We start from the raw sequence: 20,338 nt of genomic DNA, 5'->3' as shown, positions 1-20,338 counted from the left end.
TACCTATTATAGCGCATTAAATTATATTAATATATTATTTTATACGTATATTGTTACTAAATTATTAGCGCTTTTCTTAGATTCGTCATTTCATGTGTGCCTCGCGAGGTAAACAGAGCCGAATGTCTCGACACAAAATTAACAGTAATGTAAATCCGTGTGGGTTCCGGCTCTTTCTCATGGATGTTGTAAAAGGCGACTAAGAGATAGACTAATCAACTTGGGATTCTTCTTTTAGGTGTTGGGCTAGCAACTATTTGAATCCCAATTCCATACAGCTGCACGTTGCCCTCTAGTCTTTTCAAGAATGTTGTCTCTGTCTACACTGTCCGGTATAAAGATGTGATCTTATCTATTACCACTATGGAATAGTATCGGAAAGTCTACGTTATATCCGAACTCCGTGAGTAAACATTGTCGTATGCCTAGCTCAAGTTATTTTAAATTGTAATTAAAATAAACAATTTTCCATTGTTATTAAAAAGAAAACTTACCCAGCAAAGCACAGCCCGACATGATACAAGCATCAGCGATTCCCTTCACGATAGTAGTGGCCACATCAACTTGAAGCCTCCCGCAGGCCATGTAATCCAAAAACGCGAAAGGCTCTGCGCCGGCGCATAATATATCATTGACGCACATGGCTACTAGATCCTGGCCTAATGTGTCATATTTTTGCATTATTTCTGCTATCTGAAAGTAGTGAGTTTTTTATTTTTGATAATTCTTAGCATTTTTGACGGCCTCTGTGGCTCAGCGGTAGTACGCTTGTCTGTGACACCGGAGGTCCCGGGTTCGAATCCCGGTCAAGGCATGATGAGAAAAGAACTTTTTCTGATTGTCCTGGGTCTTGGATGTTTATCTATATAAGTATTTATTATAAAATATAGTATCGTTGAGTTAGTATCTCGTAACACAAGTTTCGAACTTACTTCGAGGCTAACTCAATCAGTGTAATTTGTCCCGTATATATTTATATATTTATTTATATATTTATATATTTTTTGGAAACTTTGTGATTTACTTAGTGACTAAAATTCTTAACTAGGAATCCATAAAAGTGTTAATTTCTTTGTTAGATTAACTACTATCAGATAGATGGCCGAAATCGTCCGTATAAGTATATAGCAAAGATCAAATGAGATTACATGGTATGAGTTTCAAGATATTGGAATATGCGTAACGTAACTTATTCCCACTTAATACTATAGGAGTTGCGGTTTCCACCCGCGCCTTAAGCCTGCCCTGGTTTGAGTAAGTCAGATTTGCAGGGGAACCTATCTCACATTAGAACAACCAGTTGCCTGAATCTATAACTTAAACATCTAATCACTAATTAATAACACACTGTTAAACCTCAATTACCTTGAGTTTCGTCCCTACTCCATCAGTCCCCTGCACCAGAACAGGGTCCTTCAGGCTAGGGTCCATAGCGGACAGTTGGAAGAGTCCACTGTAACATCCCAGTCTCCCCAAAACTCCTCGTCTATGCGTGGCCGTGGCTAGAGGTTCTATTTGTCGTACCAAAGTCGCGGCGGCGTCTATGTCCACACCACTTTGCAGGTAGGATAGGCCATTGACTCTGGAGAATGAAAGGCCTCTTTTAGTAACCCATCATTTATTTTATTTTTTTATTTTTAAGAAAGGATGCGCAGTAAATGCGAGAGCAGCGCACTTCAAACATGATTCGGCTACAATATTTGGAAGGTCAGTAGTCACCATTGCTGGTGCTGAGATAACGGATAACCCATCACGAGGATTTTAACCCTACGGAAGAAATGATGATATCCGTCCACTGTATTCATTATCAGAAAATTAAGTGTTGATTCATTGCTAGAACATAATATTAATGCATGCGTACTGAAAAGTCTGTGTATTTTGTGCTTTACGTAAAAGTTAATAAAAAAGCCATAAAAGTCATTCCGTATGTTTAGCAAGGCGACTGAAGATATCATCATCAATTTACATAAGACTCTTTAGTTACTAGTGACCATGCGTGAATTATAACAGACAATGTGCTGTCGAAACAAGTTGGGGTGAAAAGCTGAAATATATATAGTTCTTTGAAGATACAGAAGATTAGCGGGTAAACAGACAGGCGGCTTGAAAGGTCACATCATGCAGAACCATGCTACTAAAAATGTTATAAAATCAAAATCCAGACATATCACACAAAACTTTATTGAAATAAATGTATAAGTACGATGGTATGTACGAGTATGTTACGCGAACAGTAACGAGTAAAAACAATATAAATTCGTTAAATGACAACAATAAAAGCACTTTATGAGATTGCTGATCCAAAAACTTGCAATAAACAAGAAATCTTATGTGAAAGCTTACGAAAAAAGAAATTGATTGATAAGTAGGTACATATTTTTTTTTAAATCTCAGATCATTTTACGTGATGACAATAAAAAAATGTTTCACATTTAAATGCATACCATGAAAGAATAAAAAAAATTTTTGACATTTCTCACCCAAGTTCTCGCATTTGGCAAGCTATAAATGAAAAAGAACACTTAAGACTTAGGTGAATATTATGATTGAAATATAATATCGATCATGTTGAAAGAAGTACAAATGCAAAAGAGACTGAAGCACTCATTCAGCTCCTCTGAAACAAAGGAATACTAGTTTGAAGAGAAATAAACTTTAAAAATAACAGAAACTTCTAACACAACTACACTAATGAGGTCTTCTTGATACAGATGAAATCAAAGAAACCCTTAATGAAAAAAGGATACACACACATATTTATGAGGAATGTTGATATGAATCTTTAATATTTCTTGTTGTATTTGTTACAACACATGCAATTTAGTATTCAAACAAGCAATATGTCGAATTAGCAATCAGAAATTAAAAGGTAAAATTTATGACAGTGACACGATATGATGACTTTGTTCGTCTTCAAGTTTTTTTAATATATCTTTCATTAATCTCCATTATCAAGATTCCCAAATATTAGAATCATCACAAACAAAAACTCACTTTGAAAATGCCCGATGCGCTATGTCTTTCCTGTACTGCGCTCCAGGGAAGTCAACCACGGAGGCCGCAGCTGTCGCCGCAGCCGCTGCGGCCCTCAGTGAAGCAGCCCTTGCACATACCAGTACTACACGACCGCCCCACGTGACTAGAGTGCCATTGGCGCCCCGGGCCACGCCGCTGTGGAAGACCACGATCCCGGGCATGTTGGCGACTTGCGATAGTCCTAGCAGAAAGTTATACACTTTGTTATGCCTAGATAAACGTAATATATTTTGTCTGTGTAAAATTATAAAACCCAATGCCAGGGACCACATTTAGTTAACAGCTGTTCACAGATGTAACTTACGTTGTTGCTTAACATTTAATAACAAATCTTAAAAAAGATCCCGTTGGACGCTTCTGCCAAATAACACCAGATTCCTTTAATTTTCTTTTATTTTTTATAATTAATTTTTATATATTTTAATGTACAATTTTATTTCTAATAAATAGTTTCGGGTTTAATAACTAAAATATAACTTAATTTCAACAATGAAGTGTTTAAAATTAAAATACGTTAAAGCATACGCTGTTATTTGTTTGTGTATATTGATGACTTACCACTGATGACGCATCCTTTTGTAGAAGTCTCCGGGTAGCCTTTTGAGGCTATTACCACACCTACAGACGATAGTTTCGTGTTCCATGTCACTTGCATTTGTTTTAGGGTTCCGTCGACACAAGCCTGGCAAACAATATTTTTTTTATTTTCATTTTAAATCGAAATAAAAAGAAAAAAAAATATTTATAATTATACTAACCTTTACGACTTTGTAGAGGTCAGACTCGAGCAAAGTCATCAGAACTTGAGTCTCCGGATCTCCAAAGCGGCAATTGAACTCCAACACCATGGGACCAGCTTTCGTCACCATTAGACCAGCGTACAGGACACCTTTAACAGAGTAATTAGTTTTTTAAAAATATTTTTTTTAACTCCTAGTCAAAACGGTTCAGCTATTTATCGGTGAAAGCATAAACGACAGACATATTTAAAGCATAGATTGCATGAAGTCTACAATGAAATGACATTAAATTTTAAAAGAAATATATATTTATGCCGGAAAAAAGAATAAATAAATAAATAAAATAATATTCATATTTTCAACAAATTCAATCTTAAAACGCAAAAACTTTTGCAAACAAATCAAAAAAATCTTACATCATATCGGCAAAGCAAACAAAACAAAATCGAAACATATGAAATAATTAACTAAACGCGATCATGGCATAAACTCAATCTTATTCCTTGACAATAAGGTTGATAATCAAACAGCATTAAGTTAACAATGTTTGTGTTCGTTATCGTTGTTTATCTGTTGGTTCTGCTTTTAATAAATAAATCACAATAAATAAAAGGTTAGGGGTCAACGGCGTATGTACGTTGTCTAACTGAACGTTATCAACATTGCATCAGGTCTTCTAAACCCCCATGGTGGGTCAAGAATATCATTGAATTTTTATTACTGAGTGTTTCCAAATCAATTTGTCTTATTGCTGGAAAAATCTTTCCAATATTTCTTGTTTCACATATATTATACATAAAATCACGCCTCTTTCCCGGAGGGGTAGGCAGATACTACCTCTTTCTACTCACCATGAACTCTGCATACTTCCTTCGCTTCATCCACATTCATAACTCTCTTCATGCAAGTTGCAGGGCGGTTTCGGGTACTCTTGACCTGACCCTTTACCAGGACGTCCTTAATTTGATCAAGATACGTTCGTTTAGGTCTTCTCACTCCGACCTTTCCCTCCACACTCTCCTTGTATATTTGCTTAGTCAACCTGCTTTCATTTATCCTCTCCACATGACCAAACCATCTTAACATCTTTTTTGGGTTACCTCTTCTTTTTCCATGACTAGGAGTGGGGACAGTACTTAATGGATATAGCATCGATTCCCGAATATGGTCACTGTCATGGAGACAGGTCCATAGAGCTAATCTATAACCGAATCCTAGCCTATATAGCCTAAAGAATTTATATATTTTAACTAGTGACCCGGCTCGGCTTGGCAGGGTGTCGAGAAGAATGTTTTTCTGTGCATACCTTCGGGAGTTAATACTTTATATTGCAGTGACAACAGCATGCTGCTATACTGCCTTGTGGTTCCAGGCACTTATAAAATAGGGCCACTCCATCTCTTACCCGTAGATATCGTAAAAGGCGACTAAGAGAATGGTTAATAAGCTAGGGATCCATCTTGTATGCGATGTGCTAGCAACCTGTCACTATTTGAATTTTAATTCTATCATTAAGCCACTAAGCTAAACGTGGCCTTTTTAGTCTTCTAGTATGTTAGCTCTGTCTACCCCGCAAGTGATACAGACGTAATTATATGTATGGCACTGCATCAAACAAACCAAAACAAATATACAGAGAACGATTACGATTAACACTTTGTAGTTATATAGAATTTTGCGTTCGTTCAGTGACATCAAATAATTATCTACATGCTTACTTTGCATGTGTTTCTGATATAAACTCAAAGAAAAGGCCAAGCCTCTTTATTAATAAATAAATAAATAACAATTTGCAATATCTCTTGAACCTCGCAATTAAGTTTACTAGAATCGCTAGTTACTAAGCTCGCGTAAACATGATGTAAGTAAGTAATACGGCATCAGCCAATGACACGTGTTCATGTTTTGACTTAAAGATATTCTTAAAGTGATATTACAGTCGTAGGTTATCGGGCATATGACGTTCCCTTTTGTATCCAGGAAAGATTAAATTAAGTCATCTGTAGCATTTCTTTTCATTGGCTGGTCATCCGGTGATGTGTGATTTATTTCTTTTATTCTTGCAACTGTGTAAATTTGTAATACCGTGTGGTACCCGGCACCAATACAAAAAACAATAGGACCACTCCATCTCTTTCCCATGGATGTCGTTAAAGGCGACTATGGGATATACTATACTAAGGGATAGGCTTACAAACTTGGGATTCTTTTTTAGGCGATGGGCTAGCAACATGTCACTATTTGAATCTCAATTCTATCATTAAGCCAAATAGCTGAACGTGGCCATTCAGTCTTTTCAAAACTGTGGGCTCTGTCTACCTCGCAAGGGATATAGACGTGCTCATATGGATGTATGTTATAGTCAAATAATACACACATACTGCATGTACAAATGTATGTATGTATGTGTAAATTTCCGTGCAATAAAGATATTACAAACTAACAAACAAACTTTTCCAATGACATTTTATGTAAAGTGATATTATCGTAAATACTATCTCTCTGTCTCTTCACAGAGGCTAGATTTCCATGATACTCACTATACACAAATAAGCATGTTAACAAATTATAAGTAAAATTATAAAGTACATTTTTTTTAACTTCAAACTTGTTTATATCTACATCACAATGATGCAATCAGCGTAAACAGAGTTCACTAACACTTCATTAATTTAGTCAAAACATTATCAATTTCGTGTCTATTTTGGGCCTAACTTTTATTATTAGTTGCTAAGGCGATAAGCTGCATTATCTGTATTTTAATTTCGGACAAAGAAATTACATTCGTGTCAACAAATTTTGCCGGGATTTCATCACTACATTTGGAGACCGTCACGTCAAACGTATTAAAATTCTGGACATATATTTTAATGCCGTGTGGTTCCCGGCACCACTACAAAAAAGAATAGGACCACTCCATCTCTTTCCCATGGATGTCGTAATAATAGTATTTCTTGAGTTTCAGTATTTTTTTTTATTCAATATTAGATTAGGCATTTGTCGTCTATTTCACCTGATGGTAAGTGACTATGAAATCGTATACCTATGTTACATGCCTATCCAAGAGATACTCATTTATTCTATTTTAGAAAGAAGACCGCCGATTTTTTTTTTGCTTTAAAATAAAAATCGTTAACAACATCCTGGTTTATCAGATTCCTTTCGTAACCCGATACAATAGGACTAACTAATCCATTTTTACTGTCCGTAATGGACTAAAGATGCAGCAAGGGAAATAAATTCAAAAGCTGTTTCGTTTCACGCAGCCGACAAACATACATACATACATATATATATATATATATATATGTATGTATATATATATATATATATATATATCTAGAAACTAAATCTGCAAGGCGGTCAGGTTATTCAGTAGTTCACTTTACACGTTTCTCGCGAGATATCAGTATACTCGCTAGATCATTCTATTCAGTTTATTAACTTAAGGTTACATTTCCTTGATAATGTTATCACTGGAGTCGTCAAACATAAAATAGAAATTATATCATACGTCGAACAATTTATTGTTAAATAAATCAATCATTTAGTTGCAGAAATACATTTGATTTTAGAAGTTGTATTTAGCCAATTAAAATTATTGTTTTATTACACGAAAGAACATGTGAATGTTTGAGTTTATGTCCTACTTCCTACTAATACTATAAATGCGAAAGTTTGTGAGTATGTCAGGATGTCAGTATGGATGTTTGTTGCTCTTTCACGCAAAAACTACTAAACCGATTACGATGAAATTTTGTATGTAGGTAGCTGAAGAACTAGAATACCATATAAACTAGCGCGGGCGGCCTCTAGTTTATTTATAGATTATTTTGAATGTTACATATTTCATTAATTGCTTTATTATGTTCTTATTTAATACTAAAAAAAGGTGAGTAGTAACCTGTTGGTATCTGAATCTAAAATTTAATCAATAAACCATAAAGTTGATCAAAACCCATTCAAAATTCAAAATATTTATTCATTAGGATACTTCATATTGCTTAATAATTGTCAAATCTTTTGGTTTCGCAACATTGGTTGACGTGATTTTGAAAGCAAATCTATTCGAGATGCTATTGTGGGCTCTGTCTACTCTTGAGGGTTAAATACGTGATATAAGTATGTATGTAAAATAAGATAAATTAAGAAGAATAGTTTGTTAAGAATAATCGCAAACACTAATGGACAGATAGATTCTCACTAAAGCAGTGGGAAAGTGTCTTGTATATTTATGGTGTCGTGCGGTTCCGGGCACTGAACAATACGACCTCTGTGTATCTTACATACATACATATGTTCACGTCTATATTCCTGGCGGTATAGACAGAGACAACAGTCTTCAAAAGACTGATAGGCCACGTTTAGCTGCTTAACTTAATGATAGAATTGAGATTCAAATAGTTACAGGTTGCTAGCCCAACGCCTAAAAAAAGAATCCACGTTTAAAAGCCTATTCCTTAATCGCCTTATACGACATCCATGGGAATGAACGAGACGGAGTGGTCCTATTCTTTTTTTATTCTTGGTACCACACGTCATGTATCTTCGCCTCTATTAATATTCAACTAAACCAGTTTAATCCAAATAATTGTTTGTGTTTAAGTACCTACCTACAATCGTACATCGAGATAAATGCTTTAATTAAGTACGTAAAAAAGATTGTGAAGCTGCGTCCTTGCAGCGAGAGCCGTGACATTGTGGGTCGCATTATCTTTTGTAAAATTTCCATTATTACCCCACTGACTTTTGCCAATGGCTTCACTCTCATCTTTGATCGTTTTTTCATGTTCCCAATTGGAACCTCAGACGCTATCCTTTGGACCCAGGAACCTCTTTTAGACATTTCTCTCCCAAATTTATTTAGACTTGGAATTGGATGCCGAAGACGTACAAATCGCCGATGACTTTAAGTTTTTATCCATTATCTATATGAAGACCTTTGTTCCGTGTGGTTCCCGGCACCAATAAAAGAAGAAATAGGACCACTCCATCTCTTTCCCATGGATATCGTAAAAGGCGACTAAGGGACAGGCTTATAAATTTGGGATTCTTTTTTTAAGCGACAGGTTGGCAACCTGTCACTATTTGAATCTCAATTCTATCATTAAGCCAAACAGCTGAACGTGGCCTATCAGACTTCTTAAGACTTTGGCTTATCCCGCAAGGGACATAAACGTGGCCTATCTTTTAAGACTGTTGACTCTGTCTAGCCTATAAGGGATAAAGACGTGATTTTATGTATGTATGTATAAAATCATATCGTAAAAGACCACGCCCATCTATAAGCCACGTATAAAGTATATATTATAAAGTATATAAAATATTTATCAGTTATCCGACTACCCAGTTCAGGAAGTAATGCATGTGTTTACGTTTGTGTATACGTCGCACGTGCGTGCTGTTTACATTTTGTTTGAGGACCTAGTTGTCCTCAAGTGATGACATAGTTATCAACCTATTACTACCCCTACTTTGTAGTGATTAAGGTATATATTTGATGTCCTCAGCCTTCATATGATGCATCTGTAGCGGGCGAACGCCACAAAGACTGAAATTGCTTGCGCGATTCGAACGCTTAACGAACGTTATTGGCTGATGGCGTAGCATTCTGCGCTGTGATTGGCTGACGGCGTGAGTCGTCAAAATGTCGCTACACACAGTGGCGATGACGACATAATCCTTCCAAATATTATCGTACACTTACCAACATATTTGATGCCCTCAGCCTTCATATGATGCTTCTTTTGCAAGCGAACGCCACAAAAACTGAAATTGCTTGCGCGATTCGAATGCTTCACCGTTATTGGCTGATGGCGTAGCATTCTGCGCTGTGATTGGCTGACGGCGTGAGACGTCAAAATGTCGCTTCACACAGTGGCGATGACGACATAATCCTTCCAAATAATATCGTACACTTACCAACATATTTGATGCCCTCAGCCTTCAACCCATCAACAGCCCGCTGGAGGACCGTATCCTTGACGTCAGCGAACTGGTCTGAAGTTATCAGCGGACAGGGACAGTAGGCGCCCATGCCGCCAGTGTTCGGGCCGGTGTCACCGTCTCCTATACGCTTGTGGTCTTGCGCCGGAGGCATGACAGACACGGTCTCTCCATCAGTGAAGGCGAGCACCTAAAATACAAAAAAAAAACAGGGAACAATGTGATGAATGTTTCTTTTTTGCAATGACTGGGTTAAATTATATAGTAAATAGTCAGTTGCATGCAAGTAACCGGCTTAAATGTGCTAGTAATGCGTATGGGCAAGTTCAGTCCCTAACTCCTAACCATTGACTCTCTTCTGAGTTATGTACTTTAGTTTGAGTGTTAACCGATGCTTATACTATGAGGGATAACATTGCGACGAAACCTACACATTCAGGCAACTGAATATGTGACCATGATCCAATATGAGTTAGTTCCCCTGCAAAGGTTACGCAGGTCAGAGAGGAGAGTCCACCTGATCGAGAATCATGGTCGTAAAAACGCACCCAGGGTCTTCTCTAGAAAAGTGAGGAATGAAACGGATCTAACGCCATAAGGAAAAATTTACTTCATAATAAAGAAAGTGTAAAGTAATAAGATGCCAATAGGCCTCGCGTTTGTTTCATTTAGATTCTAATCTTATCGGCATCTGTGGCACAATGGTCAAGTCAAAATGAAAAATCAACATCTTCAGATTAATCTAGGTCTCTCTCGGGAGAAGGCCGGGGAAGCCTATGACCACGATTTAGGTGAGAATGTATGAAAATACTAAGAAAATACTAGACACAGATCGTAATTAGTGGAAGCCCTAGAGTCTCTGCCTACCCTTTGTGGGAAGCAGGCCTTATGAAAGAGCAAGTAAACAATAGAGTAGTAGATTAATGTAGATTTATCCAGAGTTGTAAAGTCTTCGCGAGTTATTTGTGTTCTGTGACCCCCCGGGTTATCGGGACAGTGGACACCAATCGCGAGTTTTTTTTTATAATAAACAACCTCAAGGAAACATATGATTTAAATGTAAAGATCATTGTGTCATTATCAAAAGGGCATGAACAGTTCATAGGATTTAGTTGATTACAATAGAATAGAATAATTTTCAAAATTGGATACAAGGTATCACTTTTTGGCGTCATCTTCCTTCGCTTCCATAGCGCATGTGTAGAAGAAGCGGCGGAACAAACTACACTGCAGCACAATAATAAGGGCGTGCCTCAGACTAAAGACCTTTTGAATCTTTAGTCTGAGCAGTATACGAGTAAAATATAATATCTACTTTTTCATCAGAGGTACTGGACCTAACATGACAGCCTATATAACCAGCTGTTGCCCGCGACTTCGTAGGCGTGAAAAAGTATATGATGGTTCTTCTACGTTGTATGCTACATAAGGTGGTATTGGTAGAACATTGCAAGAACCAGCGTTATCGAATAAGATCCCGTTCGAGCCTTTACAAGTACTCATCGACGCCCTACCACTCTCCAAAATGACAAGAGCTGGTAGAAGACCGCGAGAACTAGCGGTATAAGAACCACAGCCCAAGATATACTTCCGTGTTCTGCATTATAAGTTCAAATTACTCATTGAAAACTCTTCCAAATGCAATGCAAACATTCAAGCAAGCAATAGCTGGTTAATAACCACAAGAAAGGCGCTATTTGAAACTGAGCCGAAGATTCACTTCAGTTTGTTGCATTATAACAAGAAATTACTTACCGAAACCTCATCCCCCTCCAAAAGTTCCTCAACGACGATAGTTTCGCCAGCGTCCCCGTATTTGGCCTGGGACAGTATCTCGTCGACGGCCTGGCAGGCCTCCTCCTTGTTCGCGGCGACCACTACCCCCTTACCAGCGGCGAGGCCAGATGCCTTCACCACCAGAGCTGGGTACGGAGCGCTAGAAGGAGAGGGAAAAAAAAATAATTATATCTGAGTGGTTAGTCAAGAGTTTTACTCGATCAAACGCGTCGAACAAGTAAACGCGAATTTGTATGGCTTGTATGGCTGCATTAGTGCCATCGCGTTACCACTAGATGGCGCTGATTAGATCACATTTAAAATGATCAGCGATCTAACTAGGACTTTGAAAAAAAAACCGCCTCCAAAAGATGGCCTGCTTTTTGAAGTCGGTTTCATTTCTCACTCTTTTTTAGTGTTTGTTTGACTTCCTCAACCGCATCAGAATCGGTTTAGCGAAACGAGAGGTAATCTCGGATAAACATACATACAAATGTATATACATGTCAAACTGAGAACCAGCTTTTTTTGAAGGCGGTGAGAAATTCCTTTTTTAGATTCTATTTTAAGAACACTTTCAGCATAAAAATAATTTTTAATCAAGATGACGAAAGGTCATGTTAACAAGGACTATAAGAAAAACAATATTAAAAATATATACATATTCTGTTGACATTGATCCATATTCTTTGCAAGAAATCAATGCTGATAACATAATTTTATAAGCTTTCAATTAACTTGTTGTTTTCTTTTTAAAATGGTTAAACTGCAAAGGTTCGTGTAAAAAAACATCCAGGGGAAATACGTAGGGGAAGTACCTATGCGGGGGAAGTACCTATGCGGGGGAAGTACCTATGCGGGGGAAGTACCTATGCGGGGAAAGTACCTATGCGGGGGAAGTACCTATGCGGGGGAAGTACCTATGCGGGGGAAGTACCTTTGCGGGGAATATACCTATGTCTTCCAATGTGGAATGGAACATTCTAAAATGTAAGAAAAATTGGGGCAATCTTTGCTACTTTTTTCTATTTTCATTAAATTAAAAGCTATGATAGAAAAAAGTCAATAAATCATTGTTCATTATATAAATGACACTTCAATATAGAGGGTAACAAAAATTGTAAGCTATCACTTATCTGACATCAATAGAAGCAAGTTCCCATTGGATTTTTTTTATATTGTGGCATAATTACATTTTGACCTGGCCTCAAAGTGACTATCGCTTGAGCCTTGAATTATGTGACAAGCATACACTTCAAGAAAATGTTTTGTATATGAATGAGAATCGAATGACTCAGAAATACTTTCAACATTATTACTAAATTAAAATTATTCAAATCACTTACTTATTAATAAACTCCTTAGCTGCAGCAGCATCAGTGAAGGACTTATGCCTTGCTGTTGGTAACTGGTACTTATTCATGAAAGTCTTTGACCAGTCTTTATTGGCCTCTATCTGAGCACCGGCCTTTGTAGGACCAAAGCATTGGACCCCTCGGGCGGTCAGTTCATCAACAATGCCTTCAGCCAGGGGGTCTTCGGGTCCAACAATGACTACATCTATGTCTTTGTCTTTGCACCATTTCGCCAAAGCCTGTGTTTGAAAAATATTATCAATAAAAATAACTTTTACATTCCTTCAGATTAAATTTGATTGTTGTGTGGTTAAAAAGAAAAAAGAATAGGACCACTCCATCTCTTTCCCATGGATGTCATAAAAGGCTACTAAGGAATAGGCTTATAAATTTGGGATTCTTCTTTTAGGCGATGAGCTTGCAACCTGTCACTATTTAAATCTCAATTCTTTCAAACAGCTGAATGTGGCCTATCACTCTCTTCAAGACTCTTGGCTCTGTCTACTCCGCAAGAGATATAGATGTGACCATATGTATGTATGCATGTAAATTTTATTGATATTTTTTTTTGGTTTAAATTTTTTTTCGTTCTAATCACTCATAACAGGGATTATTAGTTGCTTATGTAAGATGTTTACATCCATAACGATTTGGACAAATGTTAGTGCCCCACATGTATGAATGTTGAACCCTCGATACTAAGAGGTTATCAACTTGAATCATGACCTTAATGTCCATTAGATAAGTTTAAATTAGCATTCCTTGCTACTGCATTATTTTTTTTTTTTTTTTCTAATAATTAGAGTACACTTAACTACCAAATAAAATATACAAAGTAATGTTATAAATGTGAATGTAAGTTTTTTTCCTTTTTTGTTTTTTCTTTACGCTCATTACAGTTTTCATCAAGGTAAAATGTGTACGAAAAAATAAAATAAATTCTTAAAATGTTGGTGAGAGATGAAATACCCAAAAATTCTTCGAGTAGAATCATATCATGGTAACTGAATTTTATGAGACTAGGTCTTTTCACTTGAATACATAACATTATGAATAGAAAAGAGGAATAAATAAAGTTATAGTTAATCAGTTCTAAGATTTCACAAGGCATTAAAAAAAAAAGTCTATATAAATCAACCTTCCATGTCACATCAATTAAAATAGACACAAAGATAAACAGTAACTTTTTTTTTAATACTTTACACCTTTGTATATAGTTTTCATGGTTAAGTTAAAAATTATGATATGCAATTCAAAAGTGTAAATAGGTACCCTCACGCACCATAATTGGAGATGATTTTATTGCACATTGTCTGTATGACATCAAAAAAATATTTAAGAAATATTTAAATAAAATAAATTCTTATAAGAACCTTACCGGATAATCTTTGATGTTAAGATCGACGCTTTGAACTTTATTGGTAGTCGAAATACCAACACTGCCAGGCGCGCAATATATGTTTTTCACGAAGGGAGAATCGGACAATTTCCAGCACAAAGCATGCTCCCGACCACCGCTCCCGATCACAAGAACATTACTCTCAGTCATTTTAATGAAAATCAATCAAAAACCACTTGTTTACAATTTAAAACTTTTGTCACGTGTCGGGCGATATTTTAGTTCGTAAAACTTTTTGTACAATACCAGGAGATTGATAAAGTTTACATACAATTGTATAGTTTAAAAATTATTGATATTGCTTATAATTAATACTAATTTCTAGTACAATACAGCAAATATTTATTAAAATATGTACGACACCACCGTCAATCGTCAACAGTTAAACATGAGTAAAGTAAAGAATAAACTATCAAATGAAAATGACGTTTACTTCACAATTCACAATATGGACTAGGGAGTTGAAAACAACGATATCGATATCAAACTAAATAGAGATACTAATATCGATATATTGAATGGACAAGTCGTCTACAAAGTTGTTTCCGGTTGCTAAAGCTTAGTATTTATTTAATAATAGAACTTGTAGAAACCGTGTTAATCAGAGAATTTTATAAATTAAGTAAGTAATGATATAAATTTAGGTACAATTATTTTTCTAAGGTTAACAGATTTTATATATCGAAAATAAAATATGATAGATACCGTTTTGTTTGTTGCTGTAGCGGGAGCGATGATTCGGCTCGACCGCCATCAAAGGGAAGATCTTCCACCAGGCTAGGTATTAACAATGTGTCGGAGGTTGTATATATAGCTCCAATCCGTGAAATCTTTGCTTGCGCGATTAAGGTTTTTCGCTGTTTTTGAATGATAGCGTCGCGTGATTTTATTTTTTATTTTTGTGACTTGTGGCGTATAGATTTCGCCACATTGCCATGCGAAAGCAAGTGTTATTGTTTAGCCTGATATTTCCACAGGAGCGAAACCCTGAGACGCAACTAGTACCTAAAAGTAATATTTTGAAGACTAATGGACAGATAGGCATCGAAATAAGTGAAATAAAATGTTTATTTAAGTTTTTAAATCACAGAATGTTTTTGTCAATTTGTAGATATCGTGAATATTAAGAGATCATAATATCAAATAATCTTCCAATGAATAAAACTTTACGGAGAATAAGTTAGCAAGTGGCGTTGAGTTCCTCGTATATGTATTATACATATGTGTACGAGCATATGTATTTATCAAGAAAAAACAGGAGCGCTTGTTCTATGACAATTTGAATAGAATTGATAGCCATATTCACATCCCTAATATGGTTAATGGATGGACGTGAAACTCTGTCGTAATTTTATCAGATTAGCTATGTCAAATGCCATCGGTTATACTTTTCAGCGCCTTGGTGATAATTACATCATTATAAGAACATAGTGATAAAATAGATAGAACTCTTGTAATAAATAAATCAGGTTCATCAGCATTGTAAATTAATAACAGCTTATATCTTATCTTAAATTAACTTGCAGCAGGAGCGATGAATCGGTTGTGCCTTGGGAACCGCGGCTTCAACGATGTCGAGTTGGAGGTTGTTATTATACTCCAATCCTTGAAATCTTTGTAATCGCGATTTAGATTCTTCGTTGCTTTTGGCTGGGCGCGTCATTTTCTTCGCTATAATTGACAGTTTGTGTGTGACGATAGTGACGACGACCAGATTATATATTCACCTATTTGGAGAGGAGGCCGAGGTGCACCTTTTGAACATGATCCTGAATTGGGAGAATCAAGTTTTTACACAAAGCAACTCACATCTGGGCTTCTGCAACATTTGCAGGGAACCCTAGCCCATGTTGAGTCATGGTTAATATAAATATAAATATATAAATATATACGAGACAAATTACACAGATTGAGTTAGCCTCGAAGTAAGTTCGAAATATGTGTTACGAGATACTAACTCAACGATACTATATTTTATAATAAATACTTATATGGATAAACATCCAAAACCTAGGCCAATCAGAGAAAGTTCGTTTCTCATCATGCCAATTGAAAAAGTTGATGTTGTGTGTGTCTGTCTGTATTCAGTTATCCTGCTGAAGGCATATTATGTCAATAAACAGGAGGAGTTAGAGTTATTAGTATTACAAAAAGGGAAAAAATTTAAACTTAAGAAGTTGACGGTTGGATGGATTCAAAATAAGTAATAGCTGGAGAACTAAGTTCGGAAATTTTATTTATGACGGATATTATAATTTTTGTATCAATGTTTTTTTTTACATTACTTTTCATTCTCATTCACCACTATTGTCATGCAAGCTCGTTGGTGGGTTTTTTCACGACCTTCAAAATTTTTGAAAGTTTGGATAAGTAGCTTGTAATTGAGAATAGTATAAATGCTTGATATGAGATAATTATATTTTAGACTAAACACTATCTTTGCAATATCTGAACGAAAAACCGATACCCGCGTCTGTTACCATTTTTTAAAATCGCCTACAATCATTTAATATAGAATCATCAATCAATCATCAAGGTATAAAGTCGATGTTTTAAATAGGTTTGTAAATGTACGAGTCGAGTAAGTCCACTTGTAGATACGTTTCGTTTTGGAAATTTAAGTATTTGTCTGAGCTTTAATTTTACATATCACACACACATTTATCATATTTTATTTTATTTATGTAAAATAATAAAAAAAGGTAAATAGCTTGTAAATAAAAAATAAATGTGAAACCAAATAATTTTATCTTAAACTACTGAAATATAAAGGAACGGAACGTTCACAAAATATGGCGAAAATAATCGTTTTTGTCATTTTCTTGTGATGCTTGCTTGTTGTGTGAAAACTTGTATTGTGTCTTTATAATGGCTGACACTGGTCTACGTATGAATTTCGCTGCTTTAAAAAGAGCAGATCCGTACGCTAAAGAAATAATTGATAGTGCTACCCACGTCGCACTATATACATTTGAGGGAAACGAATGGGAAAAAACGAATATTGAGGGTGCTTTGTTTGTGTACAGTAGAAATGGAGAACCTTACCATAGTTTAGTGATTATGAACAGATTGAATACTAATAACCTTATTGAACCTGTGTCGAAAGGAATTGAATTGCAGTTGACAGAACCGTTTCTTTTGTATAGGAACGCAAAGTGTCAAATCTACGGCATATGGTTTTATGATAAACAAGAGTGCGTTCGGGTCGCTACGAAATTAAACTCGCTTGTCAAGGAATCTTTTAAGCAGGCACCCGCTGAAATGGCTCAAAACCCCATTTACAATACTCCTCCGCAGCAAAATCAGCCGGTTGATATATTCAGCATGCTAAGCAAAGCCCAAGACGATTTCAATTCGAACAAGGGCCTCGTGGCCAATAAAAGTGATATGACGCCGTCGCGGGCCCCTGATATGGCTTCGCAAAGTGTGATGGACTTCTTTGCCAAGGCTGGTAGCGGCGCAGCGGTACAAATGCCTGCGGTGTCATCTCTTCCTTCACCCGGCATGTTTGGGCCGCGACCAACGGATGTGCGAGAAGGTCCACTTATTCTTCAGAGGCTCATGAGTAATCCAGCACACTCTGTTGAACACATAGAGAAGCAGCAGCGTTCTGTGACACCTCAAGAATCTCAAAGTGCAAATGGTAATGTGACATTAGAGTCAACCTTACGCCAAAATAGTGGATTCCAAATTAAATCTACCCCCATTGAGAAGCAAAATCATCAAAGACCAACACCAATGAAACAAGGTCAAGTCTTTGATTCAGAAGCAAATGGTCCAAACCCATTGGATATTGATCTAAATTTAATGCATATTTCATCACCCAAACCAACGTCACCATTGGCTTATTTGAATCAGTCTCAGGAAGTCACTCACTCAGTAAGCACTTACAATGGCAGTAAGCTGGAGGATGTAGGTATGTATCAATTGAGCAATCCCCTTGTTACTCAGCAGAAGCCTGCTTTGATGCCACCGACCATGTTTACGACCAGTACCGGAACTGACACGCAACCATCGCCTGAACCCCTGACAAGGAACCAACTTCTGCAGGCATTTAATTACTTGTTAAAACATGATGCTGATTTTGTAAACAAATTACACGAGGCATATGTAAAATCCTTTTCAGATAAGACATATTCAGTGTCGTAAAATTCATTATTGGACAAGCAACTGATGTTGCCAGTTGCTATCATTGTACAGTTATATTGAAGTATAAATCCACTGAAATGTTGTGTAGACCCTCTAGTTTTGTAGTAACTCATTGTTTGGACAGAGTATTTTTAAATAAGTTTTAAACCTTTGACTATGTCATTAATTCTCTACCAATTGGAAGTATGACAACACTCTGTTGTTAGATGCCCAACTAGCAGAGAATGACTCAAAGTCTATTTACCGAATGAATTTTAGTGATGGACTTAAAATGTTCCTTGAATAGCTGTTTGTGATATTTGAATTGGCTACAGCTTGAGGTGCGCTAAATCCGTAACCTCCATGTATACATTTCTATTTTCACCAATTTAGTTTAGTTCAATAATTAGTTCATTGCAATATAATTTATTTAAATAAAAAGAAGAATTTAAAAGACAATATTATTTTGTTAGAGATATATTATCTCCTAGAGATGTAACTGCGAAGCTACGTAAATATGAACTGTTGCAATGAACTTTTTTGAAAATAAGGAAACAATGATGAGAGTAAACATTGTAAATGTTATAAGGACTGCAAACATTTGCTATTTCTTTACATGACTTGTAATTTCTTATCCCATTGCCCTAAGTAGTTTACGCATCAGTTTTTTTTAGTTATTGTATATGATGTTTCTGATTCAAGAACTATGCATATTTGGAAAGATTTCTCTTATAATATCTGATAAGTAAATTTTAGTCTGGTCCAGTGTATTGTTTTTAAAAGGCTTTAATATCCATTAGGTAAAAGAGAAATCGAATTATTTTTTCAATTATTTCTTTCTTATAAAATGTAATTCTTACTTTAGGAGAAACATTTGCTAAGTTATATTTCTCCTAAGAATAAATTTTCTATGGATACATAGATTTCATATTCTTTCTAGGGGAAAGTGTTTGAAAATTTTATGGGAGTATATTATCATTTCCCTTTTATATAGGTTTCATTATTGTTTTGAAATAACTTATATTTTCAATAAAAAGATAAATACTACTTTTTGATGGCCATGTTAACTTTCGGCTTATAGCTGAAATCTAAATTTAATTGCCTATTATAAATACAAATTCAGGGGAGAAAATTGGCCTATAATTCTTAAACACTTGATTCATATAAAAATATTGGAGTTGATTTTTCATTAGCAGACTGTGTACTCCCTTGAATAATTTTGGAAGTAAATTTTGTTATTGATATTGACCGGTTTAAAATTTGGAAAATATTGAATAACTAAAATCTTCAAAATAGTCTCAAATTAAAGGGTTCAGAAGTAAGACGTTATTTTATTTTTATGCCTATTTTGTGTGTAGTTCCTTTTTCCTAGAGCTGCAATATGGACTCCTCGTTCACTGATAACAGGGCTACCTGGGTAATGGTCCTAGGCAGATCTCGATCCCTTGCGGGGTAGACAGAACCACCGAAAGGTCACGTGCACTACAATTGAGGTGGCCTTCCTCTTTTGAATTGAGATTCAAATAGTGACAGAGTATCTGTATTAAATAGCAGGAAACAATAGTCGATATCTTTTTATCACATCCTTAAATTTCCAAAAAACTGCCAACATTGCACAATTCGTGACGAAAAAAAATTGTGACAAGTGTGAGCAATAAGTACATAGTATAATAACTGATACAGTCTCTGACAGATGAAGATGAAGCTTTCCTCTTAGGTGTTAATTCAGAATTGTAGTAAACTTATACGTGGGGTCAACACACTCGACGTGTACCTGTGGTCCCCTTAGTTTTTCTACTAAGATGATATGTGTGTGAGTTACTTCCAGTTTGCTCGGTAAGAACCGAGCAAGCTGCCAACAATCTTGAAAAGACTGACAGGCCACGTTCAGCTAGCTCAACGATGGAACTGAGATTAAAATTGTGAGAAGTTCCTAGCCCATCGCCTACAATAAGAAA

The 20,338-nt window shown here is 36.0% G+C and overlaps 3 protein-coding genes across 5 annotated transcripts in view; 2 read left to right on the top strand and 1 right to left on the bottom strand.

Annotated features, from left to right (window-relative positions):
* Window positions 1-14,659, bottom strand: part of LOC106137178 (trifunctional purine biosynthetic protein adenosine-3) — a 29,146-nt gene extending 14,487 nt beyond the window's left edge. Inside the window, exons 1-9 of one of the 3 annotated variants that reach the window (XM_013337966.2) lie at window positions 14,232-14,658; window positions 12,845-13,092; window positions 11,478-11,658; window positions 9,699-9,912; window positions 3,795-3,925; window positions 3,595-3,718; window positions 2,995-3,217; window positions 1,366-1,582; window positions 495-693 (exon numbers count right to left, since the gene is read on the bottom strand). In XM_013337966.2, the coding sequence (XP_013193420.1) occupies window positions 495-693; window positions 1,366-1,582; window positions 2,995-3,217; window positions 3,595-3,718; window positions 3,795-3,925; window positions 9,699-9,912; window positions 11,478-11,658; window positions 12,845-13,092; window positions 14,232-14,402 (1,708 nt within the window). In that variant the 5' untranslated portion in view covers window positions 14,403-14,658. Of the gene's footprint in view, window positions 1-494; window positions 694-1,365; window positions 1,583-2,165; window positions 2,618-2,994; window positions 3,218-3,594; window positions 3,719-3,794; window positions 3,926-9,483; window positions 9,505-9,698; window positions 9,913-11,477; window positions 11,659-12,844; window positions 13,093-14,231 lie in introns of those variants that run through there. The other 2 variants (XM_013337967.2, XM_060947199.1) reach the window with 2 other exon arrangements.
* The window catches only part of LOC106137183 (AP-2 complex subunit mu), a 127,538-nt gene that overhangs the window by 78,165 nt on the left and 29,035 nt on the right, over window positions 1-20,338 (top strand). The gene's annotated exons all lie outside the window — the stretch shown is intronic.
* LOC106137172 (mRNA-decapping enzyme 1B) lies at window positions 17,039-19,702 on the top strand. Its single transcript, XM_013337958.2, has one exon. It carries the CDS (start codon window positions 17,121-17,123, stop codon window positions 18,399-18,401), a length of 1,281 nt encoding a protein of 426 aa, XP_013193412.1. The 5' UTR covers window positions 17,039-17,120; the 3' UTR covers window positions 18,402-19,702.

This window comes from Amyelois transitella, chromosome 13, assembly GCF_032362555.1.
Source record: "Amyelois transitella isolate CPQ chromosome 13, ilAmyTran1.1, whole genome shotgun sequence".
NCBI lineage: Eukaryota > Metazoa > Arthropoda > Insecta > Lepidoptera > Pyralidae > Amyelois > Amyelois transitella.
The sequence above is the reverse complement of the archived record's forward strand: the minus strand, read 5'-3'. Positions and strand labels throughout refer to the sequence as shown.

Bases quoted from the DNA above. Each gene is read 5' to 3' on its own strand.
- LOC106137172 (XM_013337958.2), top strand. From the start codon at position 17,121: ATGGCTGACACTGGTCTACGTATGAATTTCGCTGCTTTAAAAAGAGCA.